This window comes from Calypte anna, chromosome 13 (genome assembly GCF_003957555.1).
Source record: "Calypte anna isolate BGI_N300 chromosome 13, bCalAnn1_v1.p, whole genome shotgun sequence".
Lineage (NCBI taxonomy): Eukaryota > Metazoa > Chordata > Aves > Apodiformes > Trochilidae > Calypte > Calypte anna.
This window is the reverse complement of record NC_044259.1, coordinates 2,091,774-2,114,949: the sequence shown is the minus strand read 5'-3', so window position 1 is coordinate 2,114,949 and position 23,176 is coordinate 2,091,774. Positions and strand designations below refer to the sequence as shown.

At 55.6% G+C, this 23,176-nt stretch overlaps 2 protein-coding genes across 3 annotated transcripts in view; one reads left to right on the top strand and one right to left on the bottom strand.

Moving 5' to 3' along the window:
- UBE2D2 (ubiquitin conjugating enzyme E2 D2) overlaps window positions 1–8,404 on the bottom strand; it is a 28,834-nt gene extending 20,430 nt beyond the window's left edge. The window contains exon 1 of one of the 2 annotated variants that reach the window (XM_030458833.1): window positions 8,052–8,404. In XM_030458833.1, the coding sequence (XP_030314693.1) occupies window positions 8,052–8,075 (24 nt within the window). In that variant the 5' untranslated portion in view covers window positions 8,076–8,404. Of the gene's footprint in view, window positions 1–7,924; window positions 8,003–8,051 lie in introns of those variants that run through there. The other variant, XM_030458834.1, reaches the window with a different exon arrangement.
- A 6,663-nt stretch (window positions 8,405–15,067) lies between these two features.
- TMEM173 (transmembrane protein 173) lies at window positions 15,068–22,301 on the top strand. The gene is made up of 7 exons (XM_008500759.2): window positions 15,068–15,279; window positions 15,807–16,051; window positions 16,575–16,755; window positions 17,544–17,652; window positions 17,810–18,045; window positions 20,177–20,363; window positions 21,940–22,301. The coding sequence occupies exons 2-7, from the start codon at window positions 15,807–15,809 to the stop codon at window positions 22,131–22,133; spliced, it is 1,152 nt and encodes a 383-aa protein (XP_008498981.2). The 5' UTR covers window positions 15,068–15,279; the 3' UTR covers window positions 22,134–22,301.
- The last annotated feature ends 875 nt before the right edge of the window (window positions 22,302–23,176 follow it).

Below are 23,176 nucleotides of genomic sequence, written 5' to 3'. Positions count from 1 at the left end.
AGGGTGCTCCAGCTGCAGTCAGCCTGGTTATCACCTCAAGCCTCCAAAGCCTTTTTGGGGTACACCAAGCTCCCACAGCCTGTGCTGGTTTCATCTCCAGCAGCACCAGTGACTCGAGGTGGTTACAGGGACCTGCTGACCCCCGGCTGGAAATAAATCCTCACTTCTCAAGTACCTGCATCAGTCAAATTTTCCTCTCCAGAAGAAATCCTATTATGAGTCTCAATTGCTCCGAGTGGGTCAAGTGATTCAGAACACTCCCCAACTCCCAAGTTTCCATTCCAAACACAACTTCAGCCCAGATCAGAATGAGAATCCCCACACCACAGTCACAGGAGCAATTTCCTCAGGAAAGAGACATTTAGTGGGAAGGGCAAAGAGAGTGAAGCTTGTAGTCAAAATTTGTCTGCTCTATTTCTGGCTCAACCACTGAGCTGCTTTGCACGTCAGACCCAAACACATTCCCTGCTTTCTGGGCTGGCTCAGCCTGGAAAGGTAAACCAAGAGCAGACAACCATCCTCAGGACAACTAAACCCAGCACTGGGGGGAGGCTCCCTGCCTGGCTGCTCTCTTCTGGTTTTCTCCTCCAGGGTTACCAGCAGCAGGCTCAGGTGCCACACTTCTCAGAGAAAGGATTTCACACCAACCAGCAAGACAAAGTGACTGCAGGAAGGAAAAACTCAGCCCCCTCCTCTCCTCTCGTTGTTTACAGGCAGCATTTGAGCTCTTCAATCCAGGATCTCCAGGAGTTTCAACCTGAAGGCACCACAAACCAAACCCTCTTCTGCTGCCAGAGGAGAACGTGGCCTCACAGCAAGCAGGTGGCTCTGGGGACTCTTCCCTCAGTCCCCCTTGCAGTGGAGATGCAAAGCTTCACACACCTTAACTGCTGGGAAGTGTTTCCCAGCCTGGTTTTGCTCTCCCAACCTCTCCAGAGCCCAGCTGAAAGCCTCCTGGCTCAACACCAGGTCCCCAAAGCTCTCCTCCTGAGCTCCTGACAGAACTGATCCACACACACTGATCGTGGTTCTGCATGGATTTGTACAGGAGACACTGAGCATGCAATTCCTGCTCCCTTCTGGAAGTGGAGAGGAGGAAAAGCCCTTCAGAGCTGTCAGCTGTGTGTGTTAATCCAGAGCAACCAACTCCAGCCAAGTGAGGATTCCCTCCTCACCTCTGAGTTCCAAGCCTGAGGAGCAGAACATGCTCACTGCTTACAACCCCAGAGATGGCAGCCACCAACCTGAGCACCAGAGGAACACTCTTCCTCCACCCTAAAGGGCTGCAGGTACCAGAGAAGCTTCTAGATAAAACAGCTTGAAGCCTACAGTCTGCTAGCAGTCTGGGCAGTGTTTCAGCACTGCCAGGGCAGCAGACACCCTGGGCAGGCAGTGCAGGGACAGGAACACTGTCACCTGAAGGCCACACACCTTCCTGCTCAGCCTGCTCCTGGTTATGGAGCTTCCACATACCCCAAAAAATCAAAAAGTACAGGCATGAAAACCTAACAGCCAGGAATACAGCTCCTCTGTCTCCAGGTGCATGGAGTACAGCCCACTTCCAAACACCCATCTTCTGGAAAAGACAAATTAATGTTGCAGCACTCAAAACCCCAAACACATCTATTAAAAAAACCCCATACCTAAACCTCTCTTCCATACCACTTCTCATCCCTGTCACCCCTGTTTCATGCAGAAATCCAATGCCACACCACCAGAGTCAGGAGTACAGGTGTAAGAACTGATTTCCATGTCTGATCACAACCTCCTGGGGGTTCTATTTAAGAGCCACCCGGGCACCTCCCCTCCTCCAAAGGGGAAGCAGTGACTTCTGGGGAAGCTGCAGCTCAGGCACTCCTCCTCCTCCCAGCTGGAAAATCCACAGCTCCAAAGCTGCCCTGATCTTCACTCACCCTACAAACTGGATGGAAGAACACCCCCTCAGTGAGCCCATGAAGGAAGTCTCAGGGCTGGTGTAGAGGTAGCAGTGAAGCTCAGCTAGCAGGAGATCCTCAACAAAATATTATTTCTTCCTCTCCAGTTCCAGCAGCTTGGTTAACAGAACAGCATCTTGGCAGAGAGCTGACTGGCAACACTCACACCACTTGTCAGGGGGATGCAGCTCTCTCCTAAGGCAGCACTCGAGGTTCTGCTCCAGCAATACAGACTGAAGCATCCCAGGTTTAAAGGCTCAGGTAAAAAACAACACAGGGGTTCCTTCTGCTTGGGAAAAGTTTAGTAACAACTTTTACTCCAAGGCCCTGCAATAAAAATTAAAAAAAGCCAAAACACCTCCCAACTTTAATAGAACAACAACAAGGAGGTGTAACCTCCAACAAGTCACCTCTGGAGAGCAGCCCCCAGCTGGAGCAGCCCCCTAGTTGGCTCTGCAGCCCAGAGGCCACCACAGAGCTGGATTCCCTGGCAGGGCAGAGCTGCCTCCTGCCATCTCATTCCCTCCAAGGTGCTGCTGTGACTCCCACCACTCACCTGTCAGACCTGCAGAGGCAAGTTCAGGAACAGGCCTGGTGGCTACAGAGGGCTGTGTCTGCCCAGGTACCACGGGGAAGGTACAAAGTAACCAAGAGGTTATTTTGCCTTCTAAAAAGTCCTCAGCAGTTTCCTGCCACCAGCCTGAGCGAGGTCTTTGCTTCCAGACATTGCTGAGGAAGAGTGGGAAGCAGCTGTGTGTGTAACCCAGAACAAACCACTCCAGGGTTGACATCAAACTGGGACTCCTCAGCCTTGGAGGATTCAGTTACCTACAAACTGCTGTCACCTACAAACCCCCTACCACTGCAGCTCTCTGGGAGGGTTGGTTAACCAAGGTCCTGACAACACTTATTTTAATCCAAAACCTGAAGAAAGCCATAGCTCCCTACCATTCCAGGCAGTTTCTGAGCCTTAGGCACAAGCAGGTTTTGCTGTAGGAACTCTGAAGTGAAGACTCAAGTTTGAGTTGGCTCTCAGGAGGCCACCTCACCACAACCTGCCTTCATCTAGAAAGCCACCTTAAAAGTTTCTGCCATCTCCCCTCCAGCACAACACCCCTGGGGCTGTGCCCACTGGTGAGGATCACAGCCTTCACCTGACCCATCTCCCAGCATTCAGCAGTTTCTCAGCAAAAATGAGGAAGTATGATGCAAAGGAAGGGGCAGGGTGCCTTGCTGGGTGAGCCCACCACCCATCACACCCATGGATTGGATATCCCAAAAGCCCCACTTCTCCAAGGAACTTTAGGCTCCAAAATGAGATTTGTGTTCCTCAGTTCCCAACAAAACATACCCCTACTCAGGGCTTCCTTCCAGGAAGGCATCTGATAGAAGAGGGAATCTATTTCTGCTTCCTAAGTCATGGAAGGTCTCAGGGCACTGCCACCAGCCCCATGTCACCACCAGCTGGGACCCTCCTCCCACACCCAGCTAAAACTCCTCCTCACCAAGGAGCTCACCAACTCCACACAAGTATTTAAAACACTATTGAACACCAGTGTTTTTTAAGTCCTACCTTCACCCTGCACGTGTTTCAAGTTATAATTAGTTTTAATTGTTAACTCCAAAGGCATTAGTTAGAGAAGTTCAAGTTAACTCCTCCAGCCCAACCATTTCCTCCCCACATTCCTGGCCACAACACTTGTTGTAAAGATGGAGTTAATGCTACTCCAGCCCTTAGTGGAACTGCCAGCATCAGGAAGGTGACCAACCAAGCACCCTTCAGCAGGCAATTCCAAACCTTGGTATACAGCAGAGCTCCAGGTGCACCCCAACACACCAGATGTGCCCCTCCAGACAAGATTCCCACCTCCCTGCAGCTTCCACGCCCTGCTCTTTCCTCCTTCCTCTACTCTGAGCTGTTTTCCATTTTATTTCCTCCCAGACCCCAGCATTAGCTTGGGACAGCTTCATTCTCACTTGGAGCAGCAACCTGACAGAAAATCAAGATTTTAATCCACCTTTAGCAACTTTCTTTGCCTGGAGCCCCTGAACCTTTCAGTGAGAGTTTTGGGCTGTGTGACAGAGGTGTGAAGGGGCTGTGGGGCAGGGCCTGCTCTCAGGTCAGCAGATTCCACCTCTCTTTGTAGCAGAAGGTGCTGTGGAGTGTGAGGTGTCAGAGCTGATCCCAACCCTCTTCTCCTCCACTTTTGGCACCCAGGTATGAGGTAGCACTCACATGTCCACACCAAGGTCACAAACTCCCTGCAGCATCCATAGCTCCTCCCCTGGTCCACAGGATTTCTCATTCCAAACACCTGCCAGTCCAAGGGGACTTCAGGAAGATTAAATCTATTAGAATCACAGCCTGGTTGGGTTGGAAGGCACCTTAAAGTTCATTCAGTTCCAACCCCCTGCCATGGGCAGGGACATCTCCCCCCAGCCCAAGGTGCTCCAAGGTGCTCCAACACTGCCAGGGAAGTGTTCACACAACTTGCCTGGGTGATATTCCAGCATCTCATCACCCTCACAGGAAAAAGTTATTTCCTAATGTACCTAAAGGTACGTGTTAGAAGGTGACAGTTACATCAGAGCTTGTTTATTCATTTTTTATTCTTTTTTTAAGTCTGAACAGCAAGAATCCCCAAGTAATGTCTAACTCCTTCCTGCTGAGGAACCTGAACACCAGAAAAGCCCAGCTAGCAGCCAGAACTTCCAGGTGACACAGGAGATCTTTAACAGAGATCCAAGGCTGTAAGGGAAGGTCCAAGGCTGTAAGGGAAGGTCCAAGGCTGTAAGGGAAGGTCCAAGGCCTCCCCACTGCCTCTTGTAAAGCAGACCCACAGCACAACCAGTTTGCTCAGAACACACACACCCTGGTGAGCACCACTGCTGCTCAGCCACTAACCAAGTCCAACCATCCACTGTGGGGTGGGTTTGAGCACCTCAAAAGGTCAAGCAGCTACAGCAAGGCTGGGCAGGGCCAGCAGCAAGGATCACAGCCCTGAGCAGCATTATGGGGCAGCAAGAAACCACCATTCTTCCTCAGCTTCTGATTTCCCCTTTGCTGTCAGGCCCAGGGAAAGCCACACAAGACAGGGAACTGACCTCTTAGTTGCTCTCCCACCCAAAGCCAACCCGTGTCCCAGCTTCCTGAGAGGTAAAGCATTTCCAAGAGATCAGCAAGACAGATGGGGATGGGGCTGAATCCAAAGTGCCTCAGCTTAAATCTTAAAATAGAAGCCATTCATCCTGGCCCTCTCACACCACTCCAAGCCTCCCGCTGGATATATTCATATTTCTTATGATATATATATTAAATAGGTCAGTGGTATTTATATATATATATAAAAACAACAATGAAATTGTTCTGCCTCCTGGTTATCCCTACACTTGGGGGAAGGGGGGCTCTGCCTGGCAGCACTGCCCACCCCACCCCTCCAACATTCCTCACAGGAGAGGTTCAAGTTTTGGAGCAAACAAGCCAGCACCCCAAAAAAAGGGTGAAGAACACCCCAACCTGAAAGGCTGTGGTGAATAACACAGCAACCCCACAGCAGGAATCATCTCTGAGCTGTTTCAGAGCAGCTGCTCCTGCCTTTGGGCAACTCCAAGAGACAGGTTGGGCCATGGAGGTTCTGGCCACACCAACACCACTGACCCAGTTGCAAACAAGTCCTTGTCCTGCCCCTCTCCCAGCCCTCAAGAGTTCCACCTCAGGTAAGGCTGGAATCAAAGGTTTCCTCTTGGGATTTTCTGCTGATTCCCAAGTTGGCCAGCCCTGTATCATTCAAGGACACAAAAATTTGGGAAAAACAATAAAAAAAAAAAAAAAAAGCTCTGGTCTCTGGTTGAGGAGAAAGGCAAAGCTGCCAAGCACAAGAGGCAGTGGGAAAACTGAGGCCCAGTGATGTATGGAGACTGATAATACCCTCCAGCCCTGCCTGAGCAGCAGCTTTCCTTCCCATCACTCTCTGTACTCCAGCCTGCTGGGATTATTTCTGCTTAATCCACTTTCTGCAGGCTTTTGTTCTTGCCACAAGGTCCAACAGCAAAGGTCAGAAACTTGCTGCTTGTTCCCTTTGTTACCCTGACAGGGCTGGTTGCTACACCCAAGGTATTGCTGCTTTTCCCAGAGAGCAGACTAAAAACCAGAGGATGATCAGAACACTCTCCCAAGAAGAGCCAGTGTAAATAACCAGTGATTATTCCTTAAGCAGCTGAGTGAAACAACCACAGCCACTCAAATTAAGAGTGCTCCACTTCTTGTCAGAAGCTTGACTCCTATCTAAATTTCCCAGCATCCAGACTGCTGGAATAAGCAGTTTTATTTCCCTGCTCATACTTTGCTTCTCTTGGCAATGTCACCTACAGCCCTATCACCTTCCCCTCTCCTCAAAAGCCACCACTGAACACTTGCTACTTTGCAGAGCTCAACACCCACCACTGCTTTGGGGATGCTCTGGCTCCTTCCCGAGGCTTTAAGGACTCTCCAAACCTCACACAGTCCCTGCCACCCCTCAGGACTCCATCTTTAAAGAGCAGCATTAAAAAAAAACTTAAAAAAAATTGAAACAAGTCCATGAGCACTCATCACGTTCAGCTCCTGTGTCAAAAACCCCAGAGAAGCCCTCAGCACACCTGAAACTACAACAAAGGAGCTGAGAGAACACACACTCTGCCTGCAGGAGCCCTGTGCTACCTGTGTGTCCCCCAGCACTCACTGCCGGGTCTCCCAGGTCCGGTTCGACCCGCTCCGGAGGAGGAGGAGCTCTCCCTCAAGCCCTGCGAGCCAACAGCCGTCCCGTTGTATCGAGTACGGGCAATGGAGGGGACAGAATGTTGCAGAGAAGCAAAGCTCAGCTGGAGCACAACTTCCTCGTGTAACCCATCCCCGTACAACTGAGCTGGAAAATTCAATCATCTACAATTACACTGAAAAAAAAAATAAAATAAATCCTTCCCTTTTCCAGCTCTACCTATTCCAAGAGCACACGTTAAGCCTTCAAGCTCTCTTCCATTTTCTTCTCCATCTTAGCTTTAATTTGCTCAGTATGACACAGGGGGCTTCACAAAAACTTCAAGATAACCTACAACCAAAGCAAAGATGTTAACACGGGATCCAACTCTGCCAGGGGGCAGGTAACAGAGCCAGCAAGCTGCTCTGAGACAGGAGGCAGCGGGCTCACCCCTGGTTCTAGGCAGAAATCCGATTTACCCAGCACAGAAACACCGGGGGAGAGCCTGGCTCCTCCAGCCGAACCTTGCAGGGAGGGTCCAAACTGACAGCCCCAGGGAAGAGGATCTCAAACCCCGGCCTGCCTCACCCCAGTCATAGAAGCAGACTGCGATAATTATTATTTTATTTTTCCTCTTTATTTCCTGGTAGAATCCCCTCCGATAACCCAGCAGAGCGATGGGCCTGAGGGAGCATCCCGGCTTCCCCAGGGCCTGCCTGGGGCTGTGGAGGCCGAGCAGGAGCAGCAGGCCCCTGGCTCACCCTCCCGATGACTCAGGTTTGTCGGCCGCATCCCCTTCCTCCAAGCCACGCTTCTTCCCCCCCTTCCAACGCCACACTTTTACTACACTTACTACACAAGCGCCCAACACCCCCTCCCCTCCAACCCTCACCCCCCCTCCCCATCACCTCCTCCCCTCCCCGGGCAGCAGCTGCCGCCCCCCGGGCCCCGGCCCTGCCCACCGCCGGCGCCCTCTCGTGGTCCCAGGCCTGGGCCTCCGGGGCCACGTTGCCGGGGGAAGGCCCCGGAGACACCGAGACCCCCCCCCTCCTAAACCCCTGAGGAGAAACCCCCCCGCTGAGGGGAAAAAAAGGATGGGGGGGGGAAGCAAACAAAGCGCCCGGGCCGCCCCTCATAGCACCGAGAGACACCGGGACCCCCCCGCCTCGCTCCCCCTGAGGAGACCCCCAAGCCCCACGGCCAGGCCCGGCCTAACACCCTCCCCCCCCCCATCCCCTTCCCCTTCCCCACCACCTTTCTCCCGCCGGGCTCGGGCGCCGTGGGCCCGGGTGGGTTATGTAAGGTTCGGTGCGTGGGGTCCGGTTCGTCGGCAGGTCCGTCCCCCCCCTCACCCCCCCCCCTCGCCCCCCCTCCCCCTTACCTTGTGGATTCTCTTCAGCGCCATTGTGTGCGCGGAGCGGCGAGGAGGGGCGGGCGGGGAGGGGGCAGCCCGCGGGGACTATTTTGCGAGGGGAAGGGGGGGTGAGGGGAGGGGGGGAAAGGGGAGGGGGGGAATGAAAGGGGGGGGGAAAGGAAGGAGGAGCGCGGAGGGGGGAGGGGAAAAGAAGGAGGGGAATTTTTAAAAAAAAAAAAAAAAAAAAAAGGGGGAGGGCAGGCGGTGGAGCGGCCCCCCCGGAGGGTGAAAGGGAAGCGGGGGGGCAGCCGTCCGGGCGCTGCTCCCCTGGCGCGGCGGGGCTGGAGCTGGAGCGGCTGCCGCAGCGCTACCGCATCCCTCCGCCGAGCGCTTTATGCGCTGGCGCCTCCTCGCCGCCCTTCCGCGTATCACTCCGCCCGCGCCGCCGCCGCTCCGAGCTATCCCCTCACCCGGAGCCGGTCGGGAGAGAGGAGAGGGAGGGTGTGTGGGGAATGGCGGCGGCGGAGGAGGGAGGGCGGGTGGGGAGCGGGGAGGGGAAGGCGGGAGGGAGGCGCTGAGAGAGGAGCGGCGGAGGGTTGAGGGGGGAGGAGGGGATGGGTGGGGACTATTTTCCCTGCCGGCAGCCGTGCAGAACTCTCCAGAAGGGGGAGGGGGAGAGAGCGGAAGGATACGCCGGTGGAGCGTGCGGTGGCCAAAGGATCACGCGAGATGCCGGAGTTCTCGCGAGAAGTCGGAGCGGGAAGAAGTCCCGGCCGCGCCGCCGCGCTGGGGCCGCTGAGGCGATGGCGGAGGAGGGAGGGGGAAGGGGAAGGGGAGCCCTGAGGCAATGGGGGCATCGGGACCTTCCCTGCCCCCTGTCCCCATCCCGGCTGCGGCGGGCAGGAGAAGAGGGCAGAGGGGCTGAGGCACCTTCTCGGGGGTGGGCTGGGGGTTGTGAGGTCTCCCGGGGAGGCAGAGAACCCCGAGGTCCCCCCTGAGGTACCGGGGGTGTCTGAGGGGCGGGCGGGAGGCAGCAGCTGGGGTGGCTGTGTAAAGGTTTGAGCGGCCTGAGAGGCTTTTATGTTTAAATTTAAAATAAAATAAATGTTTAAATCCATATTTGTATGTATGTTTATTGACAAAGCGCCTGTCACCATATTGAGAAACGTTCTTTGGGAGCACTCTTGACAGCAGAGGTAAGAATGGGGCAGCCTGCTAGTGCCTCAGCACTTGTTTCCAACCAGTTTAAAAAATAAATTAAAAATAATATTACTGAGCACCCCAAAAGGGAAGCTGAGCACCCTATAACCACAGCACTGAGCGAGGAACTCGAGGTGAGGGAGCCAGTGGCGTGGTGGAGGGAGCTGAAGGTTCTCCAGCAGCACCCAGAGCTCTGGGAGCAGCAGGAAAATGGATCCAGTGTCCCCATGGAGAGCACCGAGTGGGACAAACCCGTGTTTTTCCTTGGATAACTGAGCAGCTGGGATCCCAAAGAAGCCAGGGGATCATCCTGGTGGCCCCACCAAGCAGAAGGTTGAGTGCAGGAAGGGGCGAAGGCTCCGTGGGGTCAGAAGGGAAAGGATTGACCTGTCCTTGGCCTGAGCCACCAGAAAACCAGGAGCTGGGCTGGGGAGGGGACACAGCCTGGGACTTGGTGTGCTGCTGTGTCCCTGCAGCCTAACAACCAAACTGCCTGCACGCACACAAACCCCTCCAGGGGAGGTTTTACATGAAATTGGATTAAAGAACCACAGCCTGATCCAGGTTGGAAAGGAGCTCTGGGATCATCAGCTCCAACCCTTGATCCACTCCCCCCGTGGTTCCCAGCCCATGGCACTCAGTGCCACATCCAGGCTCTTCTTAAAAACCTCCAGGGATGGAGAATCCACCCCCTCCCTGGGCAGCCCCTTCATTCCTCTTGCTCCTGCTTCTCTTCCCAGCTCTGGGCCAGGAATTGCAGCTGGATGGTTGCCTCTCGGGATGAGGTTAGTGGTGCTGCCCCGTGCTCTCTGCACCCTTCCAAGTTGGCAGCCCTGGTACTGGGTGAAGAAAAATGCCAAGAGTGTTTCTAATCAGGGCTGGAAGCCTCAGGACTTTCCAGGAAGTCTTTTCCCCTCAGCTTCCTCTGCTCCAGGATCAACACCCCCAGGTTCCATCCAGCCCATCCCAGCACTGCCAGGGTCACTTCTACCCCACGTCCCTCAGCTCCACATCTCCAGGACTTGGAAACCCCCCCAGGGATGGGGAATCCCCCTGGGCCAGGCCCTGAGACCCTTCCTAGGGAGAAATTGTTCCCCAGCTCCAACCTAAACCTCCCCTGGCACAACTTGACTTGTGCCAAAAGTTCCTCTTGTCCCATCCCTTGTTCCTGGGGAGCAGAGCCCGACCCCCCCTGGCTCCAACCTCCTCTCAGGGGGTTGCAGAGAGCCACAGGGTCTCCCCTCAGCCTCCTCTGCTCCAGGATCAACACCCCCAGGGCCCTCAGCTGCTCCTCACAACTTCTCCAGACCTTCTCCTTGCTCTCCAGACCCTTCCCCAGCTCCATTCCCTTCTCTGGACACTCTCCAGCTCCTCAAGCTCCTTCTGCTCCTCAGGGGCCCAGAACTGAGCCCAGGATTGGAGCTGCAGCCTCAGCAGTGCCCAGCACAGGGACCATCCCTGCCCTGCTCCTGCTGACACCACACAGGGCCAGGGGGGCTTTCCTGGGGGACAAGATTTTCCAAGTAGGACAAGTGAAAGCTTCACCAGGTCTGAACTGAGCTATTTCCTCAGTGATGAGAACACCAAGAGCCCAGAACCCATCAGGTCAGTTTGATCACTTCTCCCCTTCACTAACAAATGATCAGTTGCAAGGTAAAAAGTTCCTGGCATGAGTTCAGTGACAAACCATGCATGATTTAAGGTATTTCTTGTTCTAGAACCAGCTGCTGCAGCTCAGTTTAGCTTCCAGCACCGTTGCCAGGACAGGAATTTCTGCCCCTCCTCAGGCATCTCTCAGGGAACAATCTCATGTTTCTGGGGTGGTTTTCAACCCACCTGCAAGTCACAGCCTCCAAGGACTTCACTCCTCAGAGGTCTGCGTGTCAGCCAAGATTAAATTCATCTCTTTCCAGTATTCTCACAAAAAAAAAATAAAAGTGTTGGATTTTGTCCCCAATTTGCAAAATTATTTTTGGCTCCCAGTAGCAATGGAAACGCTCTGGCTTGCTGCTTGTTCCCTGTCAAGCTTTGAGAAATCTGTGGAGGGAAGCACTGGGAAGCTCTGCCCAGGGAATAAACAGATTTGGAAATCAAGAGGTAGGAAAGCAGTGGGTTTATCTCACCAGGTGGATGTGAGCTTCTCTGGAAGTCATTTTCCTCCTTGCTCTTCCCAACTCTGGAACTTGCTGAAAGGCAAATCCCAGCAGGACCTGGAGGGATGGTCACTTGCTGTGGGCTGCAGGGCACTGAACACTCCCAGTCTGATCCAGAAGGGATTCCTCCCAACAATTACAGGGAGATCTTCCATGTGGCAAGAGAAGAAACCTTTTTTATGGAGCTTGGACCTGTCTAAAAATGCCACAAGATGCAAGAAAATGAGGCACAAAGAACCACAAACACGGGGGCAGAGCCAGCCTTCCCCTCCTGGCTTTGCCTCCATCCCACTGGGGTTTCCATGGCCTCTGGGTGCTCTTCCCCTTTTCTTTCCCTCCCTGCTGAGCTCTGTGGGGTTTGGGTTTCCCCTTTGTGGTCCTGCCTGCACCTTTCTGCTTGTCCCACAGAATCCCAGAAGGTTGGAGAGGACCTCTCAGATCATCAGACCCAACCTTTAATCCCTAAATCTCCCTGCTGCCTTTCTCAGCTTAGGATTTCCTGATCCCACCTTTCTGATCCCAGAGGATCTGGGACACATACTCTGGGCCAAGACTGACCAGAGCATTTTTAGAGCCCCTAAGCCGGGTTGGGACCCCACAGAAAGGGCTCCTGGATGGCTGGTGCTGTGGTACTGATTCCCCTGCTCCCTCAGGGGGGAGGGGGACAAATGGGGAACAATGATATTTGGGGCCTCCAGGTTACCCTGGCATCACATTTACTTCCCTTCCACCTCACCTCTTGTCCTGGTTTGGGCAGGATCAAGGGGATTTTCTGCCTTGTGCTTTTGCTTTCAGCTCAGTCTCTTGTCAGGAGCTGCACTGCTGAAATGAACAGCAAGGTTCTCAGGCAGTGGCTGCTGCTGGGACTGAGCCCACTCCATGGTTAGAGTTACTGCTGGAGCCTGGGCTGCAGAACCAGGGACACTGCTCAGCTCTGAGGAACATTTTGCCCTCCAGAAGGAGAAAAGGAGTCAAGAGGTCACACCTGAAACCCTCCCTTAGGGAGGAACAGACAAGAGAAATGACCAGAATTGACCAAGCAGAGGATTCCATCCCATACACCTCATACTCAGGATACATTTGAGGGATCACCAGGCTCAAACCCCTTCCTGATTCCCCTTCTTCCCCTCTCCCTCTTTGCTTCAGCATCCTGGGAGGATTCCATCCCTTCCTCTGCCTGTGCTCCTGATCCACCCCAGCCTGAATCTGTGTGTTCCTGCCTCCAGCTCCCAACTGCTGCTGACCCCAGGATTCCAGCCTGGACTTTCCCAGGGCTGCCCTGCAGCCTCGGTGGTGACGTGAGAGTGATTGGGGGAGAGGGGGGAGGAACCTGGGATCAATTTTCCTGAATATTTGTATAGATTTAGTAATGTTTCCTATTTATCATTCCTGTTTCATTAAAGCTCTGTAGTTCAGTTCCCAACCCATCATCTCTCTCTCTTATTCTCTCTCCTTCCTTTATCAGGGAGGGGAAGGGGATTCATAGAGAACACCTGGAATTCAGTTTAATTGCCAGCCCTCAGTTCAACTGTTTAATTCAGTTTAATTGGATTGTTCAATTCAGTTTAATTGTTAACCCCTGACACCTGGGACTTTTGGAGGTGTCCCCTCCCCTTCCTCAGTCTCCTCCTGCCCCAATCCTAGCACTGACCCATCCACACTTTCCTCTGTCCCCCAGCAGATCATCTCCTGGTCCAGTTCTCCAAAAGGACGAGTCCTGGCCACCAGCACCACAGGAGATGTTTTGGGCCAGGTCTGCTTGGAAAACTGGGAGCTGTTCCCCACCCCCAGCAGCAGAGGAAGTGTCAGGCAGAGGCTGTGTCCCCCCCAGCTGCCCCTGGCCCCTCTCCCAGCACCCTGCAACACCATTTTACATCTTCCACCTCCACCTTTCTGTCTTTTGGGGTGAGAGCTGCAGACCTGGGGTGCCAGCACCACCACCAGCACTACAGAGCATCCCTGGAGGAGTCAGCCCTGCCTTACCCTCGGATAACTCCTTCCAAGGAGGAGGGAGGATGTGCTTTTCCTTCCCCATCCTCTTTTGTCTGGCTCTGCTCAACAGGGTCAGGTTGCAGAGCTCTGTGAGGGGGGAAAAAAATAAAACCCTAAACATGCTCGGGCACAGAAGGTCAAAAGAATCCAAACTTCCCAGCCTCACTGGGTAATTCTGATTTTGCTAGGCTTTGGGAAGCACTGAGGGCTTTGTTAGGAGGTGCAAAAAAGGGAGCTCTAAAGGTGATAAAACACAGCTGGAAAAAGAAACACCCACACCCACACTTTACCAGGGCTGGGCACACAAGTGGCTGAGTTCCAACAGAAAAAAAAAAAAGAAAAATTCCCAGAAAAACGAAACTGGAGCAGCAGAGAAAGTGAAGGGAAGGGTTGGGGAGAAGGAAACTCCCTTGGCAAACAGCAATGGACCTGCAGCTCTTTCTGAGCTGAGGAGCACAAGGTGCCCCCATGGCTGCTAAAACCTCTGTCTTCTAAAACCAGGCCCAGAAGCCACTTTCTCCTCTTGCTCCTTGGTTTTTCCTCCAGGAGCAGCTGAGCTGTGGGCAGAAGAACCACAGGGATGTCAGGGGTTGGAAGGGACCTCAAAAGATCATCAAGCTGGTGCAGCAGAGGCTGCTCCTGGCCCTGAGGTGCCATGCCCAGCAGTACCACCCAAAACCATAATTCCATGTGGATTTTTCCTTCTGTTACAGCCTGGAGAGTCCTTAACCAAGAGGAGAGTGAGCTGAGGTGCAGACTGGGTCAGAGGCATCCCCAGAAGCAGGAACCAGGGCAATGCCAGCACAGAAGCTTCCTGAGCCTGGGCTGAGCTGCCCAGGCTGGCAGCAAAAAAGCTTTTTGGTCTCAGAGGGGGATTCTTCCGCATCTCACTTCAAAGCATTTCTAAAAAAAAAAAACCCCAAAAAACCAACCAACCAGCCAAAAAAATCCCTACCAAGGGATGCTGAACAATGGTGGAATGGTTAACCACAGGAAAGAGAAACAAGAGGAGGTTTTGGGGCAGAAATCCAGGCAGTGCTGAGCTGTCAGCAGGCTCTGCATTGTTTGCTCCCAGTTTTGCTCAGAAAGAACCCCCTGGGCACTTGGGGCTTCTCTGGGCATTGGAGTGAGGGTCTAAAAGAGCTTTGGTGTCATGCCCTAGCCCCAAAAAGATGAGAGAGGAGCCTTGCCATGGCATCAGCCTCTCCCTCAGCAACCCTGAGTGCATCCCAGCCCATCCCAGGGATCTCTGCATCTTCAGCTGGCTCAGGTGCATCCTAAATCCCTCTTCCTCCAGGATGGGTCATCCCTCTCTGCTGCTAAGATCTGGGAAGCCTGAGAGCAAAGCCCAGCAAGAACAACTGAGTCAAAGAAGGCCTGGAGTACTTCAGCTGCTCTGGGTTTATGGTCACCAGGACCAGGACAGCAAAAGTCCCTGCTGTGCCCCCACCATCCCAACATCTCCTGGAGCTGTGTGGGTGGGGGGACCCAGGGTGCTGTGAGTCACAAACCTCCTGTTTTGTCCCCAGAAACCTCCTGCACTGATTAAGCAATTCAATCTCAATAAATCCTGCTCTCCTTCCTCCCTTCCACCGAGTTCCACCCCACCACGACCTGGCACATCCCTTGGGGCTTTCCAGAAGTGTAAGGCCACGGAGATGGGAACCTCCCACATCCCCCCAGTGCTTCCCAGCTCTGGAGCTTTCTGCCCTCTGCCTGCAGCTGCCCCAGCTCCTTTCAGTTTCATTTTCCTCCTTGCTGGCTACTTGTGCAGCCCCACCCGCAGCACCCCGCATAGGGCAGGGGCTTGGGGGGTCCCTCTGCACCAGCATCCCCCCAAAAAAGCTGTGTCTGCCCGGGCTGGAGTACAGAACCCCTTGTCCAAGCAGCCCAGGCTGGTACCTGCTCCGGTGAGTGCAGGAGGAGAGAGGAACCCGTGGCTGTGGGATGGGTTTGGGAGAGGGGCTTGGGAGGGGGATTTCGGAGGGGGGCTTGGGAGGGGGGTTTGGGAGAGGGATGGGTTTGAAAGGGAGGTTTGGGAGGGGGGTTTGGGAGAGGGGCTTGGGAGAATGGCTTGGGAGAGGGATGGGTTTGAGAGGGAGGTTGGGGAGGTGGGTTTGGGAGAGGGGTCGGTTTGGGAAAGGGGCTTGGGAGAGGGGTTTGGGAGGGGGATGGGTTTGGGATGGCGGTTTGGGAAGAGTGGTGGGTTTGGGAAAGGGGCTCGGGAGAGGGGTGGGTTTGGGAGGGGGGTTTGGGAGGGGGATGGTCCCATGTGGGCAGAGGGGGCAGCCCCGAGGGGTTGGGTGCAGGGGATGCTCCTCTCGCCTGCTTTTGGGTGCTCGGCGAGGGCCGGGTGTCTGCGTGTCCCCTCCTCCCGTCCCCTCCCCGGGCCCTGGGGACACGGATGGTGCTGACCTCCCCCCTCTGCCCTCCCTAGATGTCCCGGGAAGGGCAGTGCCCGCGTCACCCCAGCACCCCCCTGATCCCCCGGGCCCGGGGAGGACGGGCACGATGTACCGTGTACCTCCTGCTGTCGCTGTGTGTCACAGCCCTGTGCCTCGCCGGGCTGTCCCCGCTGCCCACTGCCCGCACCCTCCTCTCCCACTTTGTCACCCTGCACGTCGGGGTGCTGCTCAAGGCCATCTGTCACCTGGCTGAGGAGATCTTCCACATCCACTCCAGGTCAGACAGCCTGGGGACCCACCCTGGGGACAAAAGCGTGGCAGCCCCTGGGTGCTGGGGGGGATCTGCTCTTCGATTCTGTCCCCACGGGTGTCCCTCGCCGTGACCTGGCAGCACACGCTGCTCACCACCATCCTGGAGTCCTTCTCAGCTCCTCCACCTCCTCCTCCTCTCCCTTCTCCTGCCTTCCCCCTCCCTGCTGTGTCCATGGACCTCTCCATGGCAGCTCCCTGGAATTCCCTTGCACTGAGGAGCAGATCTCAGCCCAGGAGCACACAGGGATGTTGGAGCTGATCTCCCTTAGCTCTCTTGGACAACATTGCACCCACTGCCCCCCCTCACCACCTCCCAAGACCCATGGGTGCTGCAAGAGGCCCAAGCTCTCCCCCACAGTGCCCGGGGAGGGTCCCACAGCTCAGCAGCACTGGGAAGGGGGGGATTGGGAGCATCCTGTGGAGCTGCAGGTGGGGATGGGGGCACTGGGCAGCCACCAGTTTGTCTCCTGTCTCCCTCTCCCATCCAGGTACCACGGCAGCTTCCAGAGGGTCCTGAGTGCCTGCTTCCCCCTGCCCTGGCACGGCCTCGTGCTGCTCAGCTGTGGCTCAGCCTACGTGGCTCTGCTGGATGGGGATGGACAACCCCTCAGCCTCCACCTGGGCCTGGCCAGCCTCTGCCACCTCCTCAGCCTCGCCCTGGGGCTCGACGTAAGGCACCGACCACCACCCCCAGCCTGGCAGGGGCACCCCTGGGAATGTGACCACCCCAAGAGGGCCTGGGGACACCTGGGGTCCCTGCAGCAGGAGCTGAGCCCCGTGGAGCTGAGCTCCTTGGGCTGGTGCTGCCAGGCTGCCCCTTCATGAGCACAACCACCCCCCAGTGCTGGCAGCAGCCCTGCTGACACACACACACACACACACACACACACACACACACACAAAGGGGTATTTTTAAATCTGCCCATCAAGGTGATGCCCTGGGGGGAAGGGGACCCCAAAGAGTTCATTTCCAGGCACCCTTGGGTGCAGACCCAAGCTGCAGGGACCTCTGAAGCTTTGGGAGGACTCTGCTTGACCTCAGCAGAGATGGGACAGGAGAAGAGTCACCCAGGCTACAAAAAGACACTTTTGGGGAGGGCAGACATCAGCTGCCTGGGGGGATTCAACATCCAAATGAACACAGAGAGCTGGCGGGGGTTGTTTGTGCCCTGGCCATCCCAGCATCAGGGGATGGGATGTCTCCTCCTGCACACTGGAAGCACTGGGAAGGTGCAGAGGTCACAATGGGACACAGGATCCCAGGAAAGGATGCAGCCAGAAACACACCAGTGTCCTCATCTGCAGGGATGGCCCCTGGGGGCTGTTGCCCCCCCTGCCCGAGGGGTTGGTGGGAGCAGGCAGCAGTGTTGCTCCCTCTCTAGATCTCTTTGCAGGGTGCTGCAGGAGAGCCCAGGGGCTGCTCCCATCCCTGCTCCTCTCTTCCCTTCTCTCCACAGAAGCCCTCAGCTGTGGAGGTGTCTGAGCTGGCTGAGAGGTCCCAGCAGAACGTTGCTCATGGTCTGGCCTGGTCCTATTATGTTGGGTACCTAAAAATAGTCCTGCCACGTACGTAGCTGTTTCCCTGCATTATCATTCCCACAAATAGAACCAGCTCCCAATAACCACCCTCCCACTTTTACAGTGTTAGCAGGGACACGGGGAGCAAGGTGGGAGCAGCTTGAACTCACTCCAGGCACCTCTGCCTGATGCTCCCTTTCCCCAGGAGTGAAAAAGTCTCTGGAGGAATTCAGCAGAGCCAACCCCAACGTGCTGACCTACAAGGAGACCTGGAAGCTTCACATCTTGGTCCCTCTGAGCTGTGAGGTCTATGATGACCTGGAGAAAGCTGACAGCAATATCCAGTACCTGACAGACCTCCCCGAAATCACCCTGACCAGAGCTGGAATCAAAAAAAGGGTCTACAGGCACAGTCTGTACACCATCAGGGATGAAGACAAGGTACAAGGCACCAGGGGGGCAGTGACTGTCATGTGTCAGCCCAGAGGTCTTCCTGACCTCAGACCCTTTCCATAAGGCCAGGACAGTGTCCCCACTCCTATCAGGTGCTCCCAGCTTGCAGGAATTTCTCATGAGCTGGGGAGGTCCTGTCCATGCCAACCTCCCGCACCCCTTCCTCCTGGCTGCCTCCCCCCAGGCTCAGCTCTTACAGGGATGCTGGGCTCCCTTCACCCCTCCTGGGGTTGGTTTGAGTCTGGAAAAGAGCAGAAAACCCAGCAGAAAAAAACAGCAGATGTGGGCTCCATAGTACCACTTCCCATGGGATGGGTGAATATTCCCCTTCCTTGTCAAGAGGTGCTTGAAAATGCCCCTGTGACCCCTACAATTTGAGCCCCCCACCACCCCACTCCCCCAGACACCTCTTTTTTGTTTGGTTGGTTTTTTTTATTGGCTGACAAGCCCTAAATCCCTCCCAGCTCCCATGACATTCCTCTCCTTCCCCATCTCCAACAGATGGGTCCCTGCACTCTGGGAGGAGGGAACACCCTGGTCCTGCTGCTCCTGCCATGGATTGGGGTAGAATGATGCTTCCCACCCCCACCTGCGTCTCAGCACCCCTGAGCTGCTGCTTTTAAAAACCCAGAGGCACTTTCCTGGCTCTGTTCCTGTGGTCAGAGTGGGGCTGTTGCTGTTAGGATGCTGTGTTTCATCTGCCAGTCCCCTCCTGAGCCACTCAGCACCCACCCAGCCCCTGCAACTCTGCAGCCTGGACCTGTCCTGACCCCCTGTGCCTTGTCCCTACAATCTGTCCCCCAGTTTGCTCCTGGCCACTGCTGGCCACCTGCATGGCAGCCAGCCCAGCTCCTGTCCTTGGCACTGCCCTCCCTCCCTCTCTTCCTCCTGCTCTGCATCTACCCAGGGGTCTCATCTTTCTTCCTCCTAACAGACTTGATGAAACTTTCCAGTTTGCCCAGTATAAGGCTTCCTGGTAACCCTGCTCCACCTTGGAATTTTTACAGCTTTGTAAACAAAGCTCATTTGTTTGAGCAGCCTCCTCCTAGCTCTGCATTTATCCTCCAGTCTCCTGCTCTCTCCATCAGACTCCCACCTCTAAAAGCCAAGGAGAAGGTGAGAGCAGAACCCAAGGGGCATCTCCACAGAGGACCAAACTCCATGGGGAACATCCCTCCCTGTGCTGATGTAGCCAATGGGAGCTCTGGGAGAGGGCTTCTTGAGGCACAGCCACATCACACCCACACCACACCCACACCACACCCATATCACACCCATACGACACCCATATCACAGCTGCATCACACCCATATCACACCCATATCACAGCTGCATCACACCCGCATCACACCCGCATCACACCCACATCACACCCATACCACACCCATATCACAGCTGCATCCCACCCGCATCACACCCACATCACACCCGTATCACACCCATATCACACCCATATCACAGCTGCATCACACCCGCATCACACCCGCATCACACCCACATCACACCCATACCACACCCATATCACAGCTGCATCCCACCCGCATCACACCCACAACACACCCAAAACACACCCATAACACACCCATATCACAGCTGCATCACACCCGCATCACACCCGCATCACACCCACATCACACCCATACCACACCCATATCACAGCTGCATCCCACCCGCATCACACCCACATCACACCCGTATCACACCCATATCACACCCATATCTGCCTCCCTGCCAGCCCAGCTGCTCTTTCCCTGCTCAGCACAAGGCAGGGGGACCCTGGGGACAGAACCCCTGTCAGGGGGCCATGAACCCCCAGTACAGGGCTATGAAGCTTCTAAGGGGTCTTGAGGGCTCTGCCCTAAGCCTTTTGTCAGGCTCTTGGTCCTCCTGCCCCCATGCCTTTTTAGAATCCCAGAATCCCAGACTGGTTTGTGTGTGAAAGGACCTTAAAGCCCCCCCAGTGCCACCCCTGCCATGGTCAGGGACACCTCCCACCAGCCCAGGGGGCTCCAAGCCCCATCCAACCTTCAGCACTGCCAGGGATGGGGCAGCCACAGCTTCTGGGGGCAACCAGGGGCTCGGCACCCTTGGGAGTGAAGGTTTCCTTCCATCCCTGCAGGTCTGGCTCTGTGCTGTGGAGTTTGCCACCTCCCTGCAGTCCCTCTATGCCATGTCCCAGGAGGAGGGTGCTGCCTTCAGCCGGGAGCAGCGCCTGGAGCAGACCAAGCTCTTCTACAGGAGCCTGGAGGAGATCCTGAGGGGTTCCAAGGAATGTGCGGGCACCTACAGGCTGATTGCCTACGAGGGTGAGTGAGGAGGGGAGGAAGGTGCCCGGCACGGGGCAGTTCTGGGCCCCTCAGCTCAGGAAGGAGATTGAGGTGCTGGAGCAGGTCCAGAGAAGAGCAAGGAGGCTGTGAAGGGATCCAGCAGAATTGCTGTGAGGAAGGGCTGAGGGAGCTGGGGGTGTTGAGGCTGGAGAAGAGGAGGCTCAGGGGAGACCTCATCACTCTCTCCAACTCCCTGAAAGGAGGTTGGAGCCAGGGGGGGTTGGGCTCTTTTCCCAGGCAACTCTCAGCAAGACAAGAGGCCATGGGCTTTAATTTTTCCTAATATCCAACCTAACCCCCCACCACCCCACTGCCCCAGAAACCTTTTTTTTTTTTTTTTTTTGGCTGACAAGCCCTAAATCCCTCCCTTTGCCCATTATATTCCTCTCCTTCCACACCTCATGCAGATGGGGCCTCTGCCCCTGCATCCTGGGAGGAGGGAACACCCCTGGTCCTGCTGCCCCTGCCATGGATTGAGGCAGAATGGTGCTTCCCACCTGCAGGTTTAGGAGGTTTAGGTTGGATATTAGGAAAAAATTCTTTGCAGAGAGGATGATTGGGATGGGCTTCCCAGGGAGGGGGTGGATTCTCCATCCCTGGAGGTTTTTAAGAAGAGACTGGATGTGGCACTGAGTGCCATGGGCTGGGAACCACGGGGGGAGTGGATCAAGGGTTGGAGCTGATGATCCCAGAGCTCCTTTCTAACCCAGATGAGTCTGAGGTTCTGTGAATCAGGGGCAAGAAGGGGGAGCAGCAGGATCCAGGCAGTGCTTGGCTGACATCTGCACTGCCATGGGCATGGGGGTCCCTGTCCTGGTGGGAAGGAGGGGGCGTTCCCAACACAGGAGGAAAGAGGATGCTGGCAGAGTTGGTCCCTGTTGAAGGGTGGGGTTGAAGGGCAGGGGTTGGATGGGGTTTGGAGCAGCCTGGGCTGTGGGAGGTGTCCCTGCCCATGCAGGGGGTTGGAACTGGATGAGGTTTCAGGTCCCTTCCAACCCAACCCATTCCATGAAGTCCTCAGAAGTTCCGGAGGGAGGCAGTCTCCCCTGGGACAGGCAGAACATCCCTCAGGGATTAACAGGGGAAGGAGCAGCTCCCTTCACTGCTGACATTCCTGGGAGAAATGTCTGGGGCTAGCAAAGCCCTCCTGGCCCTGGGAGAGGTGTTGGTGTGTGCTCAGTGACATTCCAGCTGGCAGAGGAGCAGGAATGAGGCATCCCTGCTTCCTGGGAATGTCCAGGCAGGGGACAGCTTGCTGCTTCTTGCTGGAATGACCCTCTGTGTTTAACACTCTGAGAAGTGTTCCTACCCAGCACGGTGGTTCCCATCACCACAACCTCTTCTGGGAACCCACCCACAGTTCCTGGATTTTTCTCTGCTTCCTGCATTCGGAGGTTTCTTTTCTTCCTTCTGGGATGAGCAGAGGAGGAAGTGAGATCCGTGTTTTGACCTCCGAGGACATTCTGCATATTTTGGGGCGTCTCTCAGAGACTTCCCTCTGTTCCCTGCTTCGGGCCAGACCATCAGGCTGGGATTTATCTTCCCTCTCTTCCAGAGTCAGGCGAAGCCGAGAGCCACTTCTTGTCCCGGGAAATCCTCTGGCACCTCCGGCAGGAGCGGGATGAGGAGTACGATGTGTCCGAGGGGAGGGAGCAGCACAGCCCATCCACCACCTTCAGCTCGGCAGAGCTCAACCTCCAGCTCAGTGTCTCGGACAGACCCCAACCCCTGCGAAGCGACCACTTCTAAAGCCCCGAGCCCGCCCCTCACCGCAGCCTCGGGGCTCCACCCCCCCTTTCCCAAACCCTCTCTTCCCAGCAGGAATTGCCCACCAAAAACCTCTGGCATCAAGCTGGAGTCCTGGGAAAGGCTTCCCGGTTCCTGTGGTGTGTAGATCTGATATAAACCCACATTTGTGTCATTATTTCCTTTTCCATCTCCTTCAGTTCCTCTCCCATGGAACCCTCTGGAATAACCTGCATGGCCCTGGCTTTGGGGCACAAGGGGGAGATCCTGTGGGGTTGGATGGGGCTTGGGAAATCCCAGGCCATGAGGGGGGGTGTGTGTGGGCTGGCTGATCCCATGCTTTCTGCAGACACAGGGAATGTGTGGAGGAGATTCCAGGGCAGCTGTGGGACAGCACTTGCTGTCCTGGTGCCACCCTGTGGCCTCGGTGTGTGCTTGGTGCTGAGTCCTCCTGCCCCGGGTGGCCCTAAGAGGGATGGGCTTATTCCTCCCTGAGCTAAAACCATTCCTGAAACAGCTCCAATTCCTCCTGCCTCTCCCCAGCTTTCCTTCCCTGGATAAAACTGCTCCTGCCTGGCAGCTGCCCCAGGGGAGCATCACAGCTCCCTCCTTCCCTCCCATGGAAGAACAGGGTGGGAAGTGCCTCTTCCCAGCTTTCCCTCCCAGCAAGGTTACAGAGGAGATTCAGCTGCACCTCGGTCTTGCTGGGGCTGGGGCATTGGAAACCATTCCAGGATTTAGTGAACCCTTAATCTGCAGCAAAATAATCTCTGGGAACTGCATCTGTGCAAAAGGCAAAGCCAGCAGATGAAAGGGATGAGCAGGGGGGGTTGTGACAGCTCAGAGCCAGCTCCTCTTCACCTCCTGCTTTGCAGAGGTGCTGGGGATCTCTGCCAGGGCTGCCAGGAGGGGCCCAGTGCCCAGTGCTGGAGAGGGCAGAGCCCCCCTGCCCCTGGGTGCATGGAGCAGAGGGTCTGGGGTCCTGATCCCACACCTCCTGCTAAGGAGCAGCCTTCCCAAGGGCACAGAGCAGATGCTGGGATGGC

Bases quoted from the DNA above. Each gene is read 5' to 3' on its own strand.
- TMEM173 (XM_008500759.2), top strand. From the start codon at position 15,807: ATGTCCCGGGAAGGGCAGTGCCCGCGTCACCCCAGCACCCCCCTGATC. The intron at 17,653-17,809 runs GTACGTAGCTGT...CCCTTTCCCCAG, and splicing joins CCTAAAAATAGTCCTGCCAC to GAGTGAAAAAGTCTCTGGAG. The intron at 20,364-21,939 runs GTGAGTGAGGAG...CCTCTCTTCCAG, and splicing joins CAGGCTGATTGCCTACGAGG to AGTCAGGCGAAGCCGAGAGC.